The sequence below is a fragment of the Purpureocillium lilacinum genome (genome assembly GCF_023168085.1).
Source record: "Purpureocillium lilacinum CBS 284.36 DNA, scaffold_2, whole genome shotgun sequence".
NCBI lineage: Eukaryota > Fungi > Ascomycota > Sordariomycetes > Hypocreales > Ophiocordycipitaceae > Purpureocillium > Purpureocillium lilacinum.
In genome coordinates, this window is record NW_027072112.1 from 2,538,464 (window position 1) to 2,555,053 (window position 16,590).

The window sequence follows — 16,590 nt, forward strand, 5'->3', positions numbered from 1 at the left end:
GTCGGGACCTGACCGATGATGTCGCGCTCCTCCTGGGTGCGCCGTTCCATGACGTTGGTAGAAACGCGTTACGTACAGTACTAAACGTGCGGCATGTACATGCCTCATCCGGACTTTGCAGTGTCCTCTATAATACTGTGCCTCCGTATGGACTGATGGAGGGAAAGCTCTACGTCCCGCGCGCTTCCCCCCAGGCTGCCCCCTCGACTGCGACGGCGGCGTCTGTTGCTGTTGCTGCTGTTGATGTTGTTGTTGTTGGCTCGCCGCCTCCCCGTGCCCCATGCCCCGTGTCCCATGCCCCGTGCTTTATACGTAACTTCGTTATCTGATGCACCCGTTGGCCCCCAACCCGTCTCTTTGCGAGTCGTCACGCACTCTGGTGCTGGCCCTGGTGCTGGCCCTGGTGCTGGCCCTGGTGCTTGTTCTTGTGCTGGTGCTGGTGCTGCGCGCTACGTATCCCTATGTATGTGTGTATCGTACCATCATAGCATGATCCCATGCAATGCACCTTCAGGGCCTTCGGGAGCACCGTTCCCATGCTCCTTACTCATGACGGGCGGAGCCCTACAGAAGCACCTCGAACTGCCTTCTCTGCAGACTGCATCGCTCCATATCGCCAGAAGTGCTCGATCTCGCACTCGTATTCCGATCTCAAGAGCCCCGGGTTTTCTCCAGCTCACTACAGTGCAGAACAGTGCAGAACAGTACCAGAGAGGGCTCGTGCCTGTCCTCCTTCCCCCTCGCTGGCGGTTACACGTCCCTCCATCCTTGGACCAACAACAAAGGGCCCGCGGCCGAGACCTCCCCGTCTTTTTCGTCATATGCTGTACGTACAGTACTGTACTGTACAGCTACGAAGTACATCCCGCTCGCATGTTGCTCGAACGCGGGTCACGGCTGTCTGGCCCTGCCAAGGGACATGGCACGCGACCCGTATCCCGTACAGTACTTCCTCCCTCCTTCGTACTCTCCAGTCTCCGTGTAATTCGAGGGCAACAGACTGCCAAGCGCCCACACGCCCCCCCTTGCCCACCACGCCTCGACTCCGTTCTTCTTCTTCCTCTTCTTCCACCGCCACCACACCACGGCCGCCCAAAGAGGACCGGACGACGAGCTCAGACAGTACCCTGGGCTCTACGTACGGAGTACATGGAGCGGGTAGTCCTGTACAGTATTAGGCGCGCCCTTCATTTCTGCCAATACAGTGCCGCACGTATCTGTACTATGCCCATGCTCGCTTGCGCCGCCCCCTAATTCGCCTCACGGAATGCGGCCCTCGATTGCCGCCGCCAGATCAAAGACATGGGCGCCTAGCCTGCGCGAACGGGACGCCCCGTGGTCCAACGCCGGTGGCGTCGAGCCACCGCCGCCCCTCGAGGCCGGCCGGCCGCTCGCAGACTTGGCCCTCGCGACGGCCGTCATTATGGCTCTCCATTGTTGAGTCTATTGCGCTCGCCTGCCGCCGTCCTCGACCTCTTGGCAGAGCAAGCAGAGCGGCCTCTGCGCTGGGCGTCGATGCCGTCGACCCATCGCCCGTTGCCATGGTTAGTGGCATGGCGATCGCATGGCACGACCAGCCCCAAACCTGGCCAGTCCCTTTGTTCTCTCATCAATAGTCATATGTCGCTTGATTGCTACTATAATCTGCCGGTCTCTGTCCGCAGCCCTGGCAGTACGGCCGCTCAAGGACCACTCCGTACACGTCTGTTCCCGTTCACGCTCTCTTCCATCTCGGTCGCCGACAGTCGTAGTCGTTGCTCCTCAAACCATCTTCCTCCTCCTCCTCCTCTCCCACCCCCTCCCATCCTCCATGACCGACTGGACCCGACTTGCACAAGCTTGGCCAGAGAAACATGGGGGAAAACCAAAGATGTTGAAGTTCTTCTCTTTTCCCTCGTAACGCCGGTAAGCACACGCTTCTCTAATAATGTTGTTCCCCTCGTCAAGGGTATCTCTCGTTAATGCAAGTCTCGTAAGGTTTTGCTTCGCCTCACAAATGCAGGTTTGACCCATGTTTTGTCTTTGTTGAAAGACGCCACCACTCCGTCCCAATCCAATATAATCGTGAGAAAAGGGCCCAAGTTTTTCGTGACGACAGGAAGGAAACGGAAAAAACAGAAGAAAAAAAAAGATTATACTGTGCCGGAAACCCCGTGTGCCCCCATTCCCGGTTGGGGGGTCATCATGGTTTCGTTGAGAACCGTACGCCGCCTGAGAGTGCTTTCGAAAAAACGATATGGAACATATCTATCGTGGGAGTTTGTTGAATTCTCTCCAGCCAGTTGCACTCAAGTCCCTTAGAACTTGAGCGTCTTGGGCTTCTCCCAGGAGAAGGACTGGTTGGTGCCAAAGTGGCCGTTCTTGGCCGTCTGGAGGTAGATGGGGCGGTCAAGGTTGAGCTCGCGCACAATGACACCGGGCCGCAGGTCGAAGTTGTCGCGGACAATCTTGACGAGCTCCTCCGACGTCTTGTTGGAGGTGCCGTAGGTCTCAACGTAGATGGACAGGGGTTCGGCGACGCCAATGGCGTACGAGAGCTGCACGAGCGCTCTCCGGGCGAGGCCGGCAGCGACGAGAGACTTGGCGATCCAGCGACCGACGTAAGCGGCCGAGCGGTCGACCTTGGAGAAGTCCTTGCCGGAGAAGGCACCGCCACCGTGGGCACCCCAGCCACCGTAGGTGTCGACGATGATCTTGCGGCCAGTAAGACCGGCGTCACCCTGAGGGCCGCCGATGATGAAGAGGCCAGAGGGCTGGATCTGTTTTGCAGCGTGTCAGTTTCATATTCTGCCGGAATTGACAATTTCAGATAGAATCGGCGTGACATACGTGGTAGATGGTCTCGTCATCCAGGTACTTGGCAGGGATGGTCTTCTTGATGATCTTCTCCTTGATCTCCTTGCGCAGCTCCTCGGTGGTGATGTCGGGAGAGTGCTGGGCAGAGACGACGACGGTGTGGACGCGGACGGGGACGACGGCGCCGTTGTCGTGCTTGTACTCGACGGTGACCTGGGTCTTGGTGTCAGGCCGCAGCCAGGGCAGGGAGCCGTCGCGGCGGGCGGCGGACATGGCGGCGTTGAGCTTGTGGGCAAGCATCAGGGTCAGGGGGAAGAGCTCGGGGGTCTCGTCGGTGGCATAGCCGAACATGATGCCCTGGTCACCGGCGCCAAGGCGCTCGAGGGCCTCCTCGTAGTGCAGGCCCTGGGCGATGTCGGGGGACTGCTGCTCAATGGCGACGAGCAGGTTGCACGTCTTGTAGTCGAAGCCCTTGGAGGAGTCATCGTAGCCGATGTCCTTGATGGCGTCGCGGACAACCTTCTGGTAGTCGAGCTTGGCCTTGGTGGTGATCTCGCCAAAGACCATGATCATGCCGGTCTTGGTGGCGGTCTCGCAGGCGACCTTGGACAGGGGGTCCTCGGCCAAGCAGGCGTCGAGGATAGCATCGGAGACCTGATCAGCGATCTTGTCGGGGTGACCCTCGCCTACGGACTCGGACTGCAGCAAAGCGGTTAGAAGCGGGGAAGTGAGGTTACACGCGCGGGCGCGTGGAGAGGGGAGATGCGTACGGTGAAGAGGAAAGTGCCCTGGGGCTTGACGCCATTGACACCATTGGTGCCGTTCGTGCCGTTGACAGACATGGTTGCGAGGAGATGTGGGTGATGTGAGATGGGAGGAAAAAGAGAGTGAGCGGGTGAGGCCTATTTATTCAAATCTCTCCGGGCGAGCGGGGTGAGAAAAAAGAGGCCGGGGAGGATGGCTGCGACGATCAAGGGACCGGATTGCCTGCAGAGCCGAAGCGCGGGTTAGTCGGCGGGTTTCACGAGGGGAAGAGCGGGTGAGACGATTGCGGGCGACGTACCACGAGATGACGCTTGAGTGAATGGAGGTTGCGAGATGCGGGACAGGCGGGAGAAGGAGAGAAGGACGGGGATGATGCAGGTCGGGAGGTGAGGGAAAGGCGGAGAGGCGATTTAAACCGGCCGGTGTTTGGGGAGAGACGTGGTTGGAGGGGCGCCCCCGAGCCGCGCCTGAGAAAAAAAAAATTGGACGGCGCCCGAGAGACGTGATGGGGCCGGAGTAAGAGTGTACTTGTCCTGCCGCGGAGGGAATGCTGTCGCGACAGCGTACCGCGCTAGCACGGGCTAGCAGGCTCGACATTACTGTCCGGGCGGCTGCCGGGGCAGCTCAGAGGGGAGGGGCAGCCGCGAAAAAAACCACCTTCTGCAGCGAAATTGCGCCATCTTGCCGCCCAGCCGCTGCGTCAACGTGCAGCATCCACGGCCACTGACGACGCCGCTGCCCCTCGGCGCCCACTCTTTTCGCTGCTCCGCACATGCCTCTTCGCTGGGCCCCTTGCTGCTGGCGATGCACGCCGGCTTTGCGGCCCTCCTGCGTTTTACTCCGAGCGCTTGTGCCTCGCCTCCGTGTTGGCAGCGACCGAGCGAGCGACGGCCGCCGAGATCCAGCTCTCCCGTCCATGTTGGCGTTGGCGACGGCGCCTGTAATTCGTTGCCTCTCGGGCAGTCCTAGTGTCAGGGCGCACGTATTCGGGTGCCTGTCCCCGTCCCACGCCCACGCCCCAACTCAGGCCCTGTCCAGTCCCCCGCCCGCCTGCCAAAACGTGTCACGGTGTCGCAACCCTCTCCCCGCCCCTAGCGCCGGTACGAGTACGAGCCCGCCGAGTGCGCCCCCGACCAAAAACCAAAACTCCCCATGAAACTCCGAGCCCGAGCAGAGTCGCCTACCCTAGACCGAGCCGGCCCCGCTCAACTTCGTGCTCCATTCAAGTGTTCGGCCAGCTCTCGGTGGCGGGGCCCCCACCTCCCAAGGCGTCCGGCCGCCAGAAACTTATCCCGACGCCAAACTTTCCCACTGCCGGCTGCGTCACGTCAACCCGCACACCTCTCCCGACATCACCGCGCACATTTCACCTTCCCTTGGACGCGTGGGGGTTCGACCGCCGAGCTCGATCGCGTACTCAACCCCCCTGCCTCGCGCTACCGCATCGCGTACGCAGCCGCAGCCATGAGCAAGTTCGGTGCCATGATCATGGGCCCCGCGGGGGCGGGCAAGGTAAGCCGACAACCCGATCCGGCCGCGAAGACTATGTTGTCTCGCAATACCGTGGCCCTCCAAGGGAAGCCATGTTAAGCATCTCGCGCGGCAGTCCACCTTTTGCGCCGCCCTCATCACTCATCTCCAGCTCAACCGCCGCTCCGCCTTTTACGTCAACCTCGATCCCGCCGCCGAGACGTTCGAGCACACGCCCGACCTCGACATCAAGGAGCTCATCTCGCTCAAGGATGCCATGGAGGAGGTGAACCTCGGCCCCAACGGCGGCCTCATATACTGCTTCGAGTTTCTTATGGAGAACCTCGACTGGCTCACCGAGGCCCTCGACAGCCTGACCGAGGAGTACCTCATCATCATCGACATGCCCGGCCAGATCGAGCTGTACACGCACATCCCCATCCTGCCGACCCTCATGCGGTACCTCTCCGCGCCCGGCTCGCTCGACATCCGCATGGCCGCGGTCTATCTTCTCGAGGCCACCTTTGTCGTCGACCGCGCCAAGTTCTTCGCCGGCACCCTCAGCGCCATGAGCGCCATGCTAATGCTCGAGGTGCCGCACATCAACGTGCTGTCCAAGATGGACTTGGTCAAGGGCCAGGTCAAGAAGAAGGACATGAAGCGGTTCCTGACGCCCGACGTCGGCCTGCTGGACGACGACCCCGCCGACCGCAGCAGGCGCCTCGCGGGCGGCGCCGAGGAGGACGAGGAGGACGAGGCACGGCGGCCGGACGAGCGCGACCAGATCATGAAGGGCGCGAGCTTCCGCAAGCTGAACCGCGCCGTCGCTGGGCTGATTGAGAGCTTCAGCATGGTCAACTACCTGAAGCTGGACGTTACGGACGAGGACAGCGTCGGTGCCATCCTGAGCTACATTGACGACTGCATCCAGTACCACGAGGCGCAGGAGCCCAAGGACCCCAACGACGAGGAAGAGGTCGACGACGAGGACGACGAGTAAAGGCAGTCCGGACAACTGGTAACGGAGGCCCGGACGGCAGTAATGCCAACTCAGACGACGAGCACTGGCACCCCGGACGACGGGTGACGGCAGCTCAGACAACGAGTAATGGAAGCCCGGGACAGACGGGCGTTTGTGTAGGGTGTCTTGTATTTTGTCGCATAGCGTTGGCGTTGGGGCCTCTCATCGAGGCAAAAATGTGGTCGAATTTAGAGAGAAGAGACATGGGCCGTCTCGTATTGTCCATCCAATGGACGCGTCAAGCCGTGCCCTTTTGCCATGATTGCTATAAAAAAAAACAAGCATCTTGGTCGCAGAAATCGTGACAGTTTTGCCCGCTGGTCGTTAAATCCCATCCTCCCACGCCCGATGAGTCCCTATGATATGTGCACAAAAAATATCCAGGCCAAATAATCCCCCCCAAACCATACACTCCATGGCCTCCACGCAAGAGTACCTAAACCAATTCCTGCCTACCTCCCCGAACTCCTCCCGCGCCCGCCCGCCGCGCGGTACCCCGTGTTCTGCTGCCCCTCGTAGCGGTTATACTCTGCGACCCACACGTCCCTCACGACGGCGAGGTAGCCCACGACCTTCCCGCCCAGGACGACGGCGTCACGGACGCTCTCCAAGACGCCCCTGCTCCAGACCCAGGAGAGCAGCAGGGCGACGAGCGCCCAGAATGTGAGGCGCATGACGACGCGGGTCCACCACAGGACGAGGCGGCGCAGCCAGTTCATGACGACGACGACGGCCGTGATCGCCGCGAGGGCGGCGACGAGGCCCGCGAGGCCCTGGTTCTCGGCGAGGGCGGCGGCCGCGCGGTCGGCGAGGGGCTCGAGGTGCGGGCGCAGGGAGGCGGCGAGGGAGTGGAGGCGCGTGGTGGTGAAGCGGGTGATGGTTTGGAAGGGCGAGCTGGGGTGCAGGACGTGGCGTCGGAGGGAGGCGGCCATGTCCGGGGGGAGGAGCTCGGTGAGGAGGCGGGAGGTGAGGGATGAGGCGTCCATGGTTGTGGTTGTGGTTGTGATGGCACGCGGTTTAGTCGCGGAGGTAGGTTTGTAGGTAGGTAGGTAGGTAGGTCGGCGAGTCGCTGGGTCGATCAGATCCGTGAGCAAGGTAGATGGGCGAAGCACGCACGCACGCCGCAGCAAAAGGGGTCGCTCTTCCTGCGCGTATGCGCGTTTCCGTCCGTGATGATCCGTCTCGCGCGTAGAGTAGGTCGTCGTCGTCGTCGTGCGTCGAGGCTCGCCGCTCCGTGTGCGCCTGTGTGTGCAACCCCTGCAATGACTGACTGACTGACGTGCTCGGGCACACACGCGCGCGCGCACTGCGCCGTGTGGTGCGCAGCGAAACGAGAACGGTAACGCGTGCGTGCGTGGTCCCCTTTCCCTCACGGCCGTCGATGTGGGCTGTGTCGGCAGCAGCAGCGGCGGCGGCGGCGGCGGCGGCGGCTGTACGTCAGGACGAAGAGCGCGCGGGCGCCGTGTGTGGTCCTTTCGGTGGAGGGAGGTCGAGGTCGAGGTCGAGGTCGAAGATGGAGAAAAAGCAAACGAACAGATAAGGCTGGATGAACAAGCTTTCTACGAACGTGCCGCCCACTGATGGTGGGGTCCCCTCCCCTCCAGTGCGTGTCCACCCGTCCCCCCGTTGGAAAACCTGGGACCCCTTCCCATCTCCCGGCTCTCGAACTACCGCGGGAACTGGTACGGACAGGGATTCGGGGGCTTCGCAACAACAACAACAACAACAAACAACAAATAGTAAACCCAAACGCGCACGCGAGTAAATGTGCTGTGCTGCTCTGTTCTGTTTTGTTCCTCGGCAGCGTCGCTGCAGTCAAGTGTATTAATTACACCACGTACACCGCCGGCCACAGCGGAGGACGCATCTAGTACAAGCGCCCACCCCGGCTCCAAGTCACCACTACTACAGCATGTGCCTCTGCCTCCTTCATCCTCGTGATACCTCCATCGCGTGGCACCGCCCGGCCAGCCCACCGCTGCTCGCCTCCCCAAGCATCCATCCATCCATCCATCCCTCCCAACCTGCTGCGCTCATCAGCCCTTTCCCCGTTCCGCGCCGCGGCGGGGACGGGCGTTAGAGCTGGGGGATCCTGTATATATTCCGACGAATATATACAGACGAAGAAAAAAAAAGGGGTACAAAGAAGGGTATCAAAAGCCGTCGAGAGGAAAAGGCTCTCGGGCAAAGAATAAATGACTCCACCACCGACCGAGCCCAGTCTGCCCGTCCGTCCATCCGTCCGTCTGTCCGGGTTGCGTCGCCTCGGAGCGCGCTGGACCGCAGACGTCGCAATGCAACTCCTCATCATCGTCATCATGTTTTTTTGTTGGGACAGAGAAGAAGAAAAACAAAACGTTTCAACCCCGTCGTCACTCGCCGCTCTCGAGTACCCGCTTGGCGGCCTCGATGCGGCGTCGAAACTCTTCCAGCCCACTGGGGTTCGTCCGCGACGCCTCCGTAAGGCCGAGGACGCACTTGCCCAGGCTGGCCACGACGTGCTCCACCAAGAGCTGGTCCTCCCTCGACAGCATCTGGATCGCCGGCGAATGGGGTCCTCCGTTGGTGCTCTCCCGGTCGTATACGCTCGTCGTCTCCGACATGAGCGACTCCGCCACCTGCTTGAGATCGTATTCCGGGGACGCACCGGGCGTGAGAATGCCACCGCTCAGCCTCGTCCTGTTGACGAGCGGGAAGCTCCGGTTGGTCCCTGTGGACTCAAAGGATGAGACCGACGGCCGGTGCAGTGCGGCCTTGAAGGTGATGCTAGCCGGTCGGTGCAGCACCGAGTTGGCCCGTGGTCTTTCGTCCCGATATCGCAAGGCCTCATCGCCGCTGCTCCCACTGCCGCTGCCGCTGCCGGACCCGCCCCCTAACGTTGCGCGACGTGCCGTCGTCGTAGTGTCTTCAAACTGCTCGCTTGGCGTGACGAATCCGTCTTCCGTTCTCCCTCCTGCCGTCGTGGTCGAATTGCGGCTCTCGCGACCCTCGGCGGCCGTGGCGAAAGAGTCAACAGTGACAAACGTATCTTGGCTTGCACGCCGTCCGACACCGACTGTCGGGCCCCGGGTTGTCTGAACCGAGTCGTCCGACCCTTCGCTATCGTAGTCGTAATCTCGCGTGATCCCCTGCCTACTGATGGTGCCCATGGCAGAATGCAAAAAGAAGTGCTCGTAGTCAAACGCATCCTCGCGGTCCTCGTGCGAGATGGGATGCTGCACAGTGTCGTGGTAGAGCGACTCGCCGCTCTCGCTCACGTCGTCGCGGTTGTTGTCGGCATCGTCTTCACCTCCTTCGATCTCTTCCTCATCCGCATGCCCTTCGCCGTCGTCACCGGAGGCGTGATACGCGCCGTCGAAACCCTCATAATGCGTGTCGGCTTCTTGTACGGCCTCGGCTTCGGCCTCGGCCTCAGTCGCATGAACCTCGTCGTTTTCCAGTGTCTCGCGAGCCTCATGGAATCCACCAACTGTGGACTGCTCGTCTTCCTCGGGAACAGCTTCAATGGCCCTTTCCACTGGCTTGCCATTCTCCTGGGTCTCGAACCCTGGCACCACGCCGTTCCAGGGGGTCACCAGTGCCGGGCTCCCTTGCTCTGGTGAGCTTGCCCCTTGGCGCTCCGAGTAGGTCTGGCCCCATCTGGCGTGCGTAAAGGGACTCGGCGTCCGAAGGCTCTGCAGGCTGCGGCGCTTCATACTATCTGCGCGAGCTTGCTCTTTGAGACTCGATATCTTGCCCTTTAATCCCTCCATCTGGTCCTGGAGATCCCGAACTTGGGCGACGGATGCGGAGCGGGTGAGGGCAATCTCGGGGTACACGCCAAAGGTGGGGCTCGCGATGCTGTTGTGCTGAGAGCTTGCGCGCGTCCTCTCATCGGCAAAGGCGTCATCACCGTCTTCGCTGAGCGGCGCGAGCGTCGTGTCCAGGGGATGATGCGAAAGCTTGGCGGAGTGAGAATGCCTCCCGCCCAGGGGGTCGGCGCTCCTCGACTGGACGGGCTGGCGGTAACCACCAGCGGCGCCGAGGGCACTAGCGGAGCGCTGCAGCTGCGCCGTGGGTCGGGCCGTCGCCTGGAGGAAGCCCGTCTCGCTCACGTTTCTGACGTGGTTGGACGAGTGCGGCGCGTGCTCGCGGAGCGACGTCGCGGGCCGGCCGACCGGAGACGGCGTCGAGCCGTCGGAAACGGAAGAGTAGCTGAAGGTCCTGGCCCTGTTCAGGTTTCCTTCCATGGTCTGAGTCAAGAGTTAGCAGGGGCTGGGGTGAGACACGCGCAGGAATGTGTGAGCGCGGCATACTGTGAGTCGGCGCTTGGCGTTTGCCAGAATCTGCTCAGCTCGCTTGCTGATGGAGCTCGTCGAGAAGCGGTCCTCGTTGAGGTTGAGACCCTGGGCCGACGCCCGGGCGGCGAGGCGGGGCGAGAGCGCGGCCGCGTCGTCGACGTACGAGGACGCCATGCTCTCCTCGTCGTCGCCCTGGAAGTTGCTGTCGTCGACGCTCACGGCATCGTCGAAGTCGTCAAAGGTGGCCGCGGCGCGGTCGTTGCCGTCGATGGTGCTCGTCGAGTCCGAGGAGAGCCTTCGCTCGCGTGCTGCGTGCTGGACCGAACGTTTCTTGAGCTGCCTCCTGCCTCCGGTTGGCGAGGACCGGAGCGGCGTGTCGTCGCCGCCCATGGCGGACAGGCGAGACATGCCCTGGCGCGACTGCGTGCCCACGGTGCTCTCGACCTCGGTGACCTCGCCAATGTCGGACAGCATGGTGCCGTTGCCGTAGATGATCGGGGTCGTGGGGCCGAGCGGCGCGGCGCCGTAGCCGACCTGCGAAAAGGAGCCGAAGTCGTTGGCGGCGCCCTGCGCATCGTGCTGCCACATGGACGGAGGCGACAGCGGATGGTGGTCGTCGTCGAGCGACTCGGAGTCGTCGTAGTCGGGGAGAATCATGTCTGGATTGGTCAGGGTCGGCGACGCAGGGTGTGGCCCGTACGGCGACGCGGCGCCACGGCTGCCATCAGGGCCAACGGCGTCGCGGCGGCCGTTGAAGCTGGCCTGCATGGTCATGAGACCTGGCGGGACGGCGCGCGAGCCTTGGTCGAGCATGCAGCCGTCGCGGGAGTCGAGCGCTGGACAGCTGACACCCCCCAAGAGGACCTCGGCCCGGTGTTCAAGCTGGCACGGCCTCCTGATCCCAACGGCCAGCTGCGGCAACCATGTGTAGTAACGAGCGTGCCCGTGTCGAGTAACGAATGCGTATAGGCTTTCTGGTAACGGTTTTCCGAGGCCAACGCCCAGGGGTGACGAGCCGGAGGGTGTCGTCCGCCGCGATCGCGGGCTGCAGCCACAACGGTACGGTGCGGTGCGGTGCGGTGCAGTCTTTCGGTTGCGCACCCGCGCAAAGCGCCTCCTGGCCGAGTGGACGGAAGCTGCTGGTCAAACGGCTGGGCTGGCGGCGAGAGTCGAGCCTAAAGCTGCAGGCTGCTGCTCATGGTCGGGCGGCGGGTCAAGGCGGTCGGTCGGGGGGGGGAGAGAGGTGGACGGTGAAGGAGCGTTGTCGCGGTGGGGGACAAGACAAGCGCAGCCGAGCGGATCTTGCGTTTGAAACACTTCTTTTTTTCCTTTTCGCTTCTCCAAGCCCAAGGCCCGAGCCGCAAGTTTTGGATGTTCAGACGAAGGAGGCGTCTTAAGCCCGCGATGGCACCTCAAGCAAGCCAGGCCAGGCCAGGGGACTGAAATGGGCGTCGGACGGTGGATGTGTGGGCCCAGGGGCGGGGACCTCCTGTGCTTCTCCTTTAACGAGCACGCGGGCGCTGAGTGGACGGATCGGGGGGTGGGAGCGCTGGCCCGATGCGCCGCCCACCGGGCAGCCAGGGGGGGCGATGGTAGGATGGGGGTGGACGGACGGGCTTGTGGCGGCGCCGCCGAGGAACAAAGAGAATGGGGGGGCCACCCGGCCTGCAGTGGAGGCTTGCACAGGCTTGCACGGGCACGAGGCGGGCTGCTGGTCGCAACACGCTTCTGTCGCGTTTTGTTGGACGGCCGCGGGCCAACAATGAGCAGGGAGTCTTTGAGCGTGCAGGTAGGTAGGTGGTGGACAGGCAGACACATGGAAAAGAAAGCACTTTTACTCTGGACGGGACGCACGCTCACAGCCTGCACATTCACCTCACCTGAGGTGCTCTCGACAGCGTCCGCCTCGGCCAATGGGCGACTGAAGAATCGCAGCACCGTCCCGTCGTGCTCCCTGTAGCGCCGGGCCTGAGCGCCCGCGAGGCGGCTTGGTTCAGGCCCTTCAGGGCATCGGACTGCCCCTGCACGACGCGATGATGCTGCCCGCCCACCTAGGTTTGGAGGTGATGCTGATGGGCTTCGTGGCCTGTACAACGTACCACGCTGTTACTGCCGGGCATTAGGTAGGTACCTTACGGAGAAAGGTACGGAGTATTATTAGTCGTCTGCCCCAGTTAGAAAGAACTCCTCCCCCCCGTTGATCGCACGCGCGTGGGTCGGGACGAAATCGTCTCATGGCTGGAATGGAATCTTGCAAGAATCTCCCGGGACGGGCCCCCCTCCCCCGTTGTGCCTCCACTCCCATCAGCGCACGCTCAGTCCGTGGCCTGTTGCAGTTCAGCTTGGATGGTGCTGCTGCTGCTGCTGCTCGCCGCCGAGCACACAAAGGCTGGCAAAAGTAGGTATTTTTGTCTTTCCATTGTAGACTCGCACTGAGACATGGCATTGGCGAATCTCGCGCGTCGCAGCATTAACTGCTGCAGCAATTGCTGTACTAACTTTGGTATAATTGATGCGTCGTGCCCGGCGCGAGGCCTCCGTGCGAGTGAGGACATCTGCCCGCACAAAGCTGCGCCGTCGCACGCGGGTAATATGAACAACCACTTTTTTTCCCTTAACACGTAACGTATATGAATGAACTCCTGCCGCTCATCGTCGGCAGTGATTCGCGCCCGTTGAAGGAGGAGGACGCATTTGGATCGAGCGCCGAGACTGGGGCCCCCCGCCCCGGTTCAGGGATCAGCGCGTGCAGCAGCAGCGTGTCCACACCTCAACCTTCCCCCAGCGCAGTCCGCAGCGGCCTCTCACAACGACATGCATGGGTATGGGGGCCCGGCATGGGGGCGCGCGTGGAAGGGGTTTACGTGACGTCCACAGGCTTGGCTTCCTCCATGCATCAACGTGTTGTACAGAGTCCCACACCTCGCGTGTTCGTGGATTCACACAAACAACCTACGTACCATCGAAACAAAGCCTGGCAGGGCTTTCCAATCCGTCCATCCCGTCGGCACTTGCGGATCCCACCCAGCTACCCTGCTGTCAGACAGACAGACAGACAGGCGTCACTCGACACTCGCGTGCCCTGCTGCTGCTGCTGCCGCTGCTGCGACAGGGGGGAGCGTAGTAGCCAGTGGTGGTGACTTGACGTGCGCACCCGCATGGCCGCTCCGTTCATCTCGACTGCATGGCGCGCAATCAAAGCAAATCAAGGAAAGCACGCGCGACGGCCATCGTGCAGTGGGACCGGGGCGGCCGGCCTGCTGCAGATGTACGAATAATACGGGTGCGGTATAACGCACATGCATGTACTCCGTACATTACACAGCGAGTACGACATCGAGCTGCCCGTGTAACCCCAACCTGTTGCTCTTGCACTGGCCCGCCAAGGCGCATGCAAACATGTTCACGACAGCACTCGTGCGTTCGGTCGACGCAGCCGATGCCGTCGCCTCCACGGGTGACCGACTCCGGCACCGGCAACGGGCTGCAGGAGCAATCGACGCCGCCCGCCTCGCCAATCTGGCGGGCGCCCCCGAATCTGCGTCGCTCCACTCGTGCCAAGAAGAGCCCTCGCCCGGCACATCCAACCGACGTCACGGTGCACAAAGGGGGCCGCGGTACGTGTACGGCTATACGGTCGAGGTATCATAAAGTGGTCTAAGTCGTAGTACTCTGTATGCGGCCCAAAAAAGAGATGTTGGCCTTCTATCGAGATTCTTTTGCACCGGCACCCGTCACCAATGCCACACGATCGGCTTAGTCGTCGGCGAATGCCTCGCTCTTAGCCTGGATGACGCCCTTGTCCGTGCCGGCCTTGGACGGGCGGTTGGCCACGAGACGCTGATGACAATGACGTTAGCGTCGGGATATCTGGAGCGCGATCGCGGCTGTACTTACCACGAGGTTCCGCAGCAGGACGGCAATGGTGACCTTGCCGACCGAGGGGACGTAGATGGCGGCCTTTTCCTTGATGGCCGGCCCGTCAAAGTTCTTGTACGAGGAAAAGTTGATGCACACGGCGCCGTCGCGGATGAGCTCGGTGGGCACCTTGAACGACTCGACGGGGACGCCGCCAATGACGACGTCGCTGAGGGGCAGGCAGTCCTTGAGGCCCCAGCCCTCCTTGTCCTCGACCTGGTGGCGCGGGGCCTTGATGCCCTGGCCGCGGGTGAAGAGCTGGACGCCGGTGATGTCGACGCTGTAGACGGTGGCGCCGTCGTTGGCCAGCAGGGCGGCCAGGGGCCGGCCGTTGACCTCGGAGCGGTTGATGACGGTAATGGTCTTGCCGAAGAGGCGGTTGCCGGCGGCGAGGATGGGGTTGTAGATCTGCAGGTACTCGAGGATCTTGACGACGGCGAGGGGCGTGCAGGGCAGGATCGACTTCTTCTTGTTCTCGGGCGGGTCGAGGAAGCGCACGTTGTGGTACATGTTGTGCAGGTGCTTGTGGCGCATGCCCTCGACGTCCTTGGAGAGGTCGACCGTCTCCTGGACGTACTTGTCGTGCGTCGGGTTCTTCGGGAAGATGGGGTAGTAGACGATGATGCCGTCGACGACCTCTTCGTCATTGGCCTTCATGATTTCCTCCTCGAGAATCTCCTTGTCGACGGTGCGGAGGTCAAAGTTGAAGCCACTGCGGCAAGGGATCTTGTGTCAGAACAGCCCGGCTTGCGAAATGGGGACAGGGCAACGGGAAATTGAGGTGAGAGCGTACTTGTCCTCGCACGTCTTCTTGGACCACTCGGCATACTTGACGGCGGCCGGGTCGCCGTTGGCCAGGAAGGCGGCGAGCGTGGGCTGGACGCCGCCATCGGGGCCCTGGACCTTGGCCAGCGTCTCCTTGACCTCGGCCAGCAGGCCCTTGGCGATGGTGTCGGCGGTGATGACCTTGCAGGTCTTGGGCACGTCCTGGGCGGCCATGGCGATTCGAGTCGAGTCGAATCGAGTCGCGTCGCGTTAAAGGCGGCTGAGGGGCGGTGATGACGTGGTTGAGGAAGAGAACCCCGCCACTATCGGAGCTGTCTGCGCGTTTTCGAGGAGGCTCGTCAGTATCGGCCACGGCGGGGGGATATCGTGGCAGCCAGGGCAAGGCACGCCGGAACAGGAGACTCAATTGGCCCCCCAGCAGCGGGGGCACCGCAGCGGAAGCAACATACCCGCACGAAGCAGTGAACCTTTCAAGAGTCCACTGGCAGCAAGGACGCGACATTCAAGTCATAAAGTGCCTTTGCTCGCAAAAAAGGCGAGAGAGGGATCGCCCCTCGCTCGAGCATCGCGTCACAGCCCGAGAAAAAAAAAATCATGCCCCTCCTCCAGCGACTGACTGATGCGGCAGGCTGCCCCTCCTACCGGAAAGGGCTTAGCGCAAAGGGATCCCCTTGGAGGCTCCCCTGAGGCGGCGGCTGCCATTGGCCTTGCGGCTGCGATTACGGCGCTGGGCATTGGCTGTCTGCGCTGCTGGGCTGCTGGATGCTGCGGCAGCGACTCCGACATCGTCAGCCTTGGGGGAATATTTCTGCATACCCTGCGGCAAGGCTAGGCTCATTTCATCTGCACGGCAGCACATGGCAGTCATTCTCTCTCATGGTACTGTGTTCCACCGATTCTTTCAAAGGATGGAATGAAGCACCGCATGATGCATCGAGACGCAAGCCAAACGCCAGTCGATTGACTCCGTCGCACTCAACCCGACGAGCCGACCCGGGATGAGCGCAGGGCCATCACATGGTAGGAATCCCTTTGCTACGTAAAGACACTGTCTCCGGAAGAGATGAGATGCTCTCGTCGGAACAGCGCACCCGCACAGCTTTTATAAGTCCCAAGGATCGTGGGTCTCTCAGCGGCCTGGGCGTCTGCGGGCGCTGTCGGGACCACGTCCCCAACTCCCGAGCCGGATCTGCCCTCCCGGCCTCCTTCCCCGTGGGAGCCGCCTCGCGATCCCGCTCGACCCTCACATGTCACTCGTCCATATCCGGCCGGTCACCCACCCCAGAGGTCCCCTTTTCTAAAAGCGGCCAGAATCCCGTATCAACACCCAGGGACGCGAGACCCCTTCCGCGGAGATGCCACTCGAGATAAGCCGGCGTTGGGTTTTTTTTTGCTTCCCCAGGTTCTTATCTCTCTGCCACGGAGAGAACCGGTGGAGCCCTCTCCCCCCCCCCCCCCCCCCCCAGCCGCATCCGCGCCCCCCCCATGCCCTGATAAGGGACGTCCTCCCTCCTCCGGCCCATCATGGCTGGTGTTTTTTTATCAAGAGTGCCA

General features: G+C 62.1%; 5 protein-coding genes across 5 annotated transcripts; 1 reads left to right on the forward strand and 4 right to left on the reverse strand.

Moving 5' to 3' along the window:
* Positions 1 to 2,297: 2,297 nt before the first annotated feature.
* Positions 2,298 to 3,638, reverse strand: PLICBS_002545 (methionine adenosyltransferase sam2; the record flags this gene model as incomplete). Its single annotated transcript, XM_018322235.1, has 3 exons — positions 2,298 to 2,759; positions 2,830 to 3,495; positions 3,567 to 3,638. The coding sequence occupies 3 exons, from the start codon at positions 3,636 to 3,638 to the stop codon at positions 2,298 to 2,300; spliced, it is 1,200 nt and encodes a 399-aa protein (XP_018179715.1).
* Positions 3,639 to 5,025: 1,387 nt separating this feature from the next.
* PLICBS_002546 (ATP binding protein) lies at positions 5,026 to 6,031 on the forward strand (the record flags this gene model as incomplete). Its single annotated transcript, XM_018322236.2, has 2 exons — positions 5,026 to 5,073; positions 5,168 to 6,031. The coding sequence occupies 2 exons, from the start codon at positions 5,026 to 5,028 to the stop codon at positions 6,029 to 6,031; spliced, it is 912 nt and encodes a 303-aa protein (XP_018179716.1).
* A 473-nt stretch (positions 6,032 to 6,504) lies between these two features.
* On the reverse strand, positions 6,505 to 7,038 carry PLICBS_002547 (uncharacterized protein; the record flags this gene model as incomplete). The annotated part of the gene is made up of 1 exon (XM_018322237.2): positions 6,505 to 7,038. The coding sequence occupies one exon, from the start codon at positions 7,036 to 7,038 to the stop codon at positions 6,505 to 6,507; it is 534 nt and encodes a 177-aa protein (XP_018179717.2).
* A 1,386-nt stretch (positions 7,039 to 8,424) lies between these two features.
* On the reverse strand, positions 8,425 to 11,145 carry PLICBS_002548 (uncharacterized protein; the record flags this gene model as incomplete). Its single annotated transcript, XM_018322238.2, has 2 exons — positions 8,425 to 10,284; positions 10,348 to 11,145. 2 exons carry the CDS (start codon positions 11,143 to 11,145, stop codon positions 8,425 to 8,427), a joined length of 2,658 nt encoding a protein of 885 aa, XP_018179718.2.
* A 2,943-nt stretch (positions 11,146 to 14,088) lies between these two features.
* On the reverse strand, positions 14,089 to 15,249 carry PLICBS_002549 (uncharacterized protein; the record flags this gene model as incomplete). Its single annotated transcript, XM_018322239.2, has 3 exons — positions 14,089 to 14,172; positions 14,230 to 14,962; positions 15,044 to 15,249. 3 exons carry the CDS (start codon positions 15,247 to 15,249, stop codon positions 14,089 to 14,091), a joined length of 1,023 nt encoding a protein of 340 aa, XP_018179719.1.
* Between the last annotated feature and the right edge of the window lie 1,341 nt (positions 15,250 to 16,590).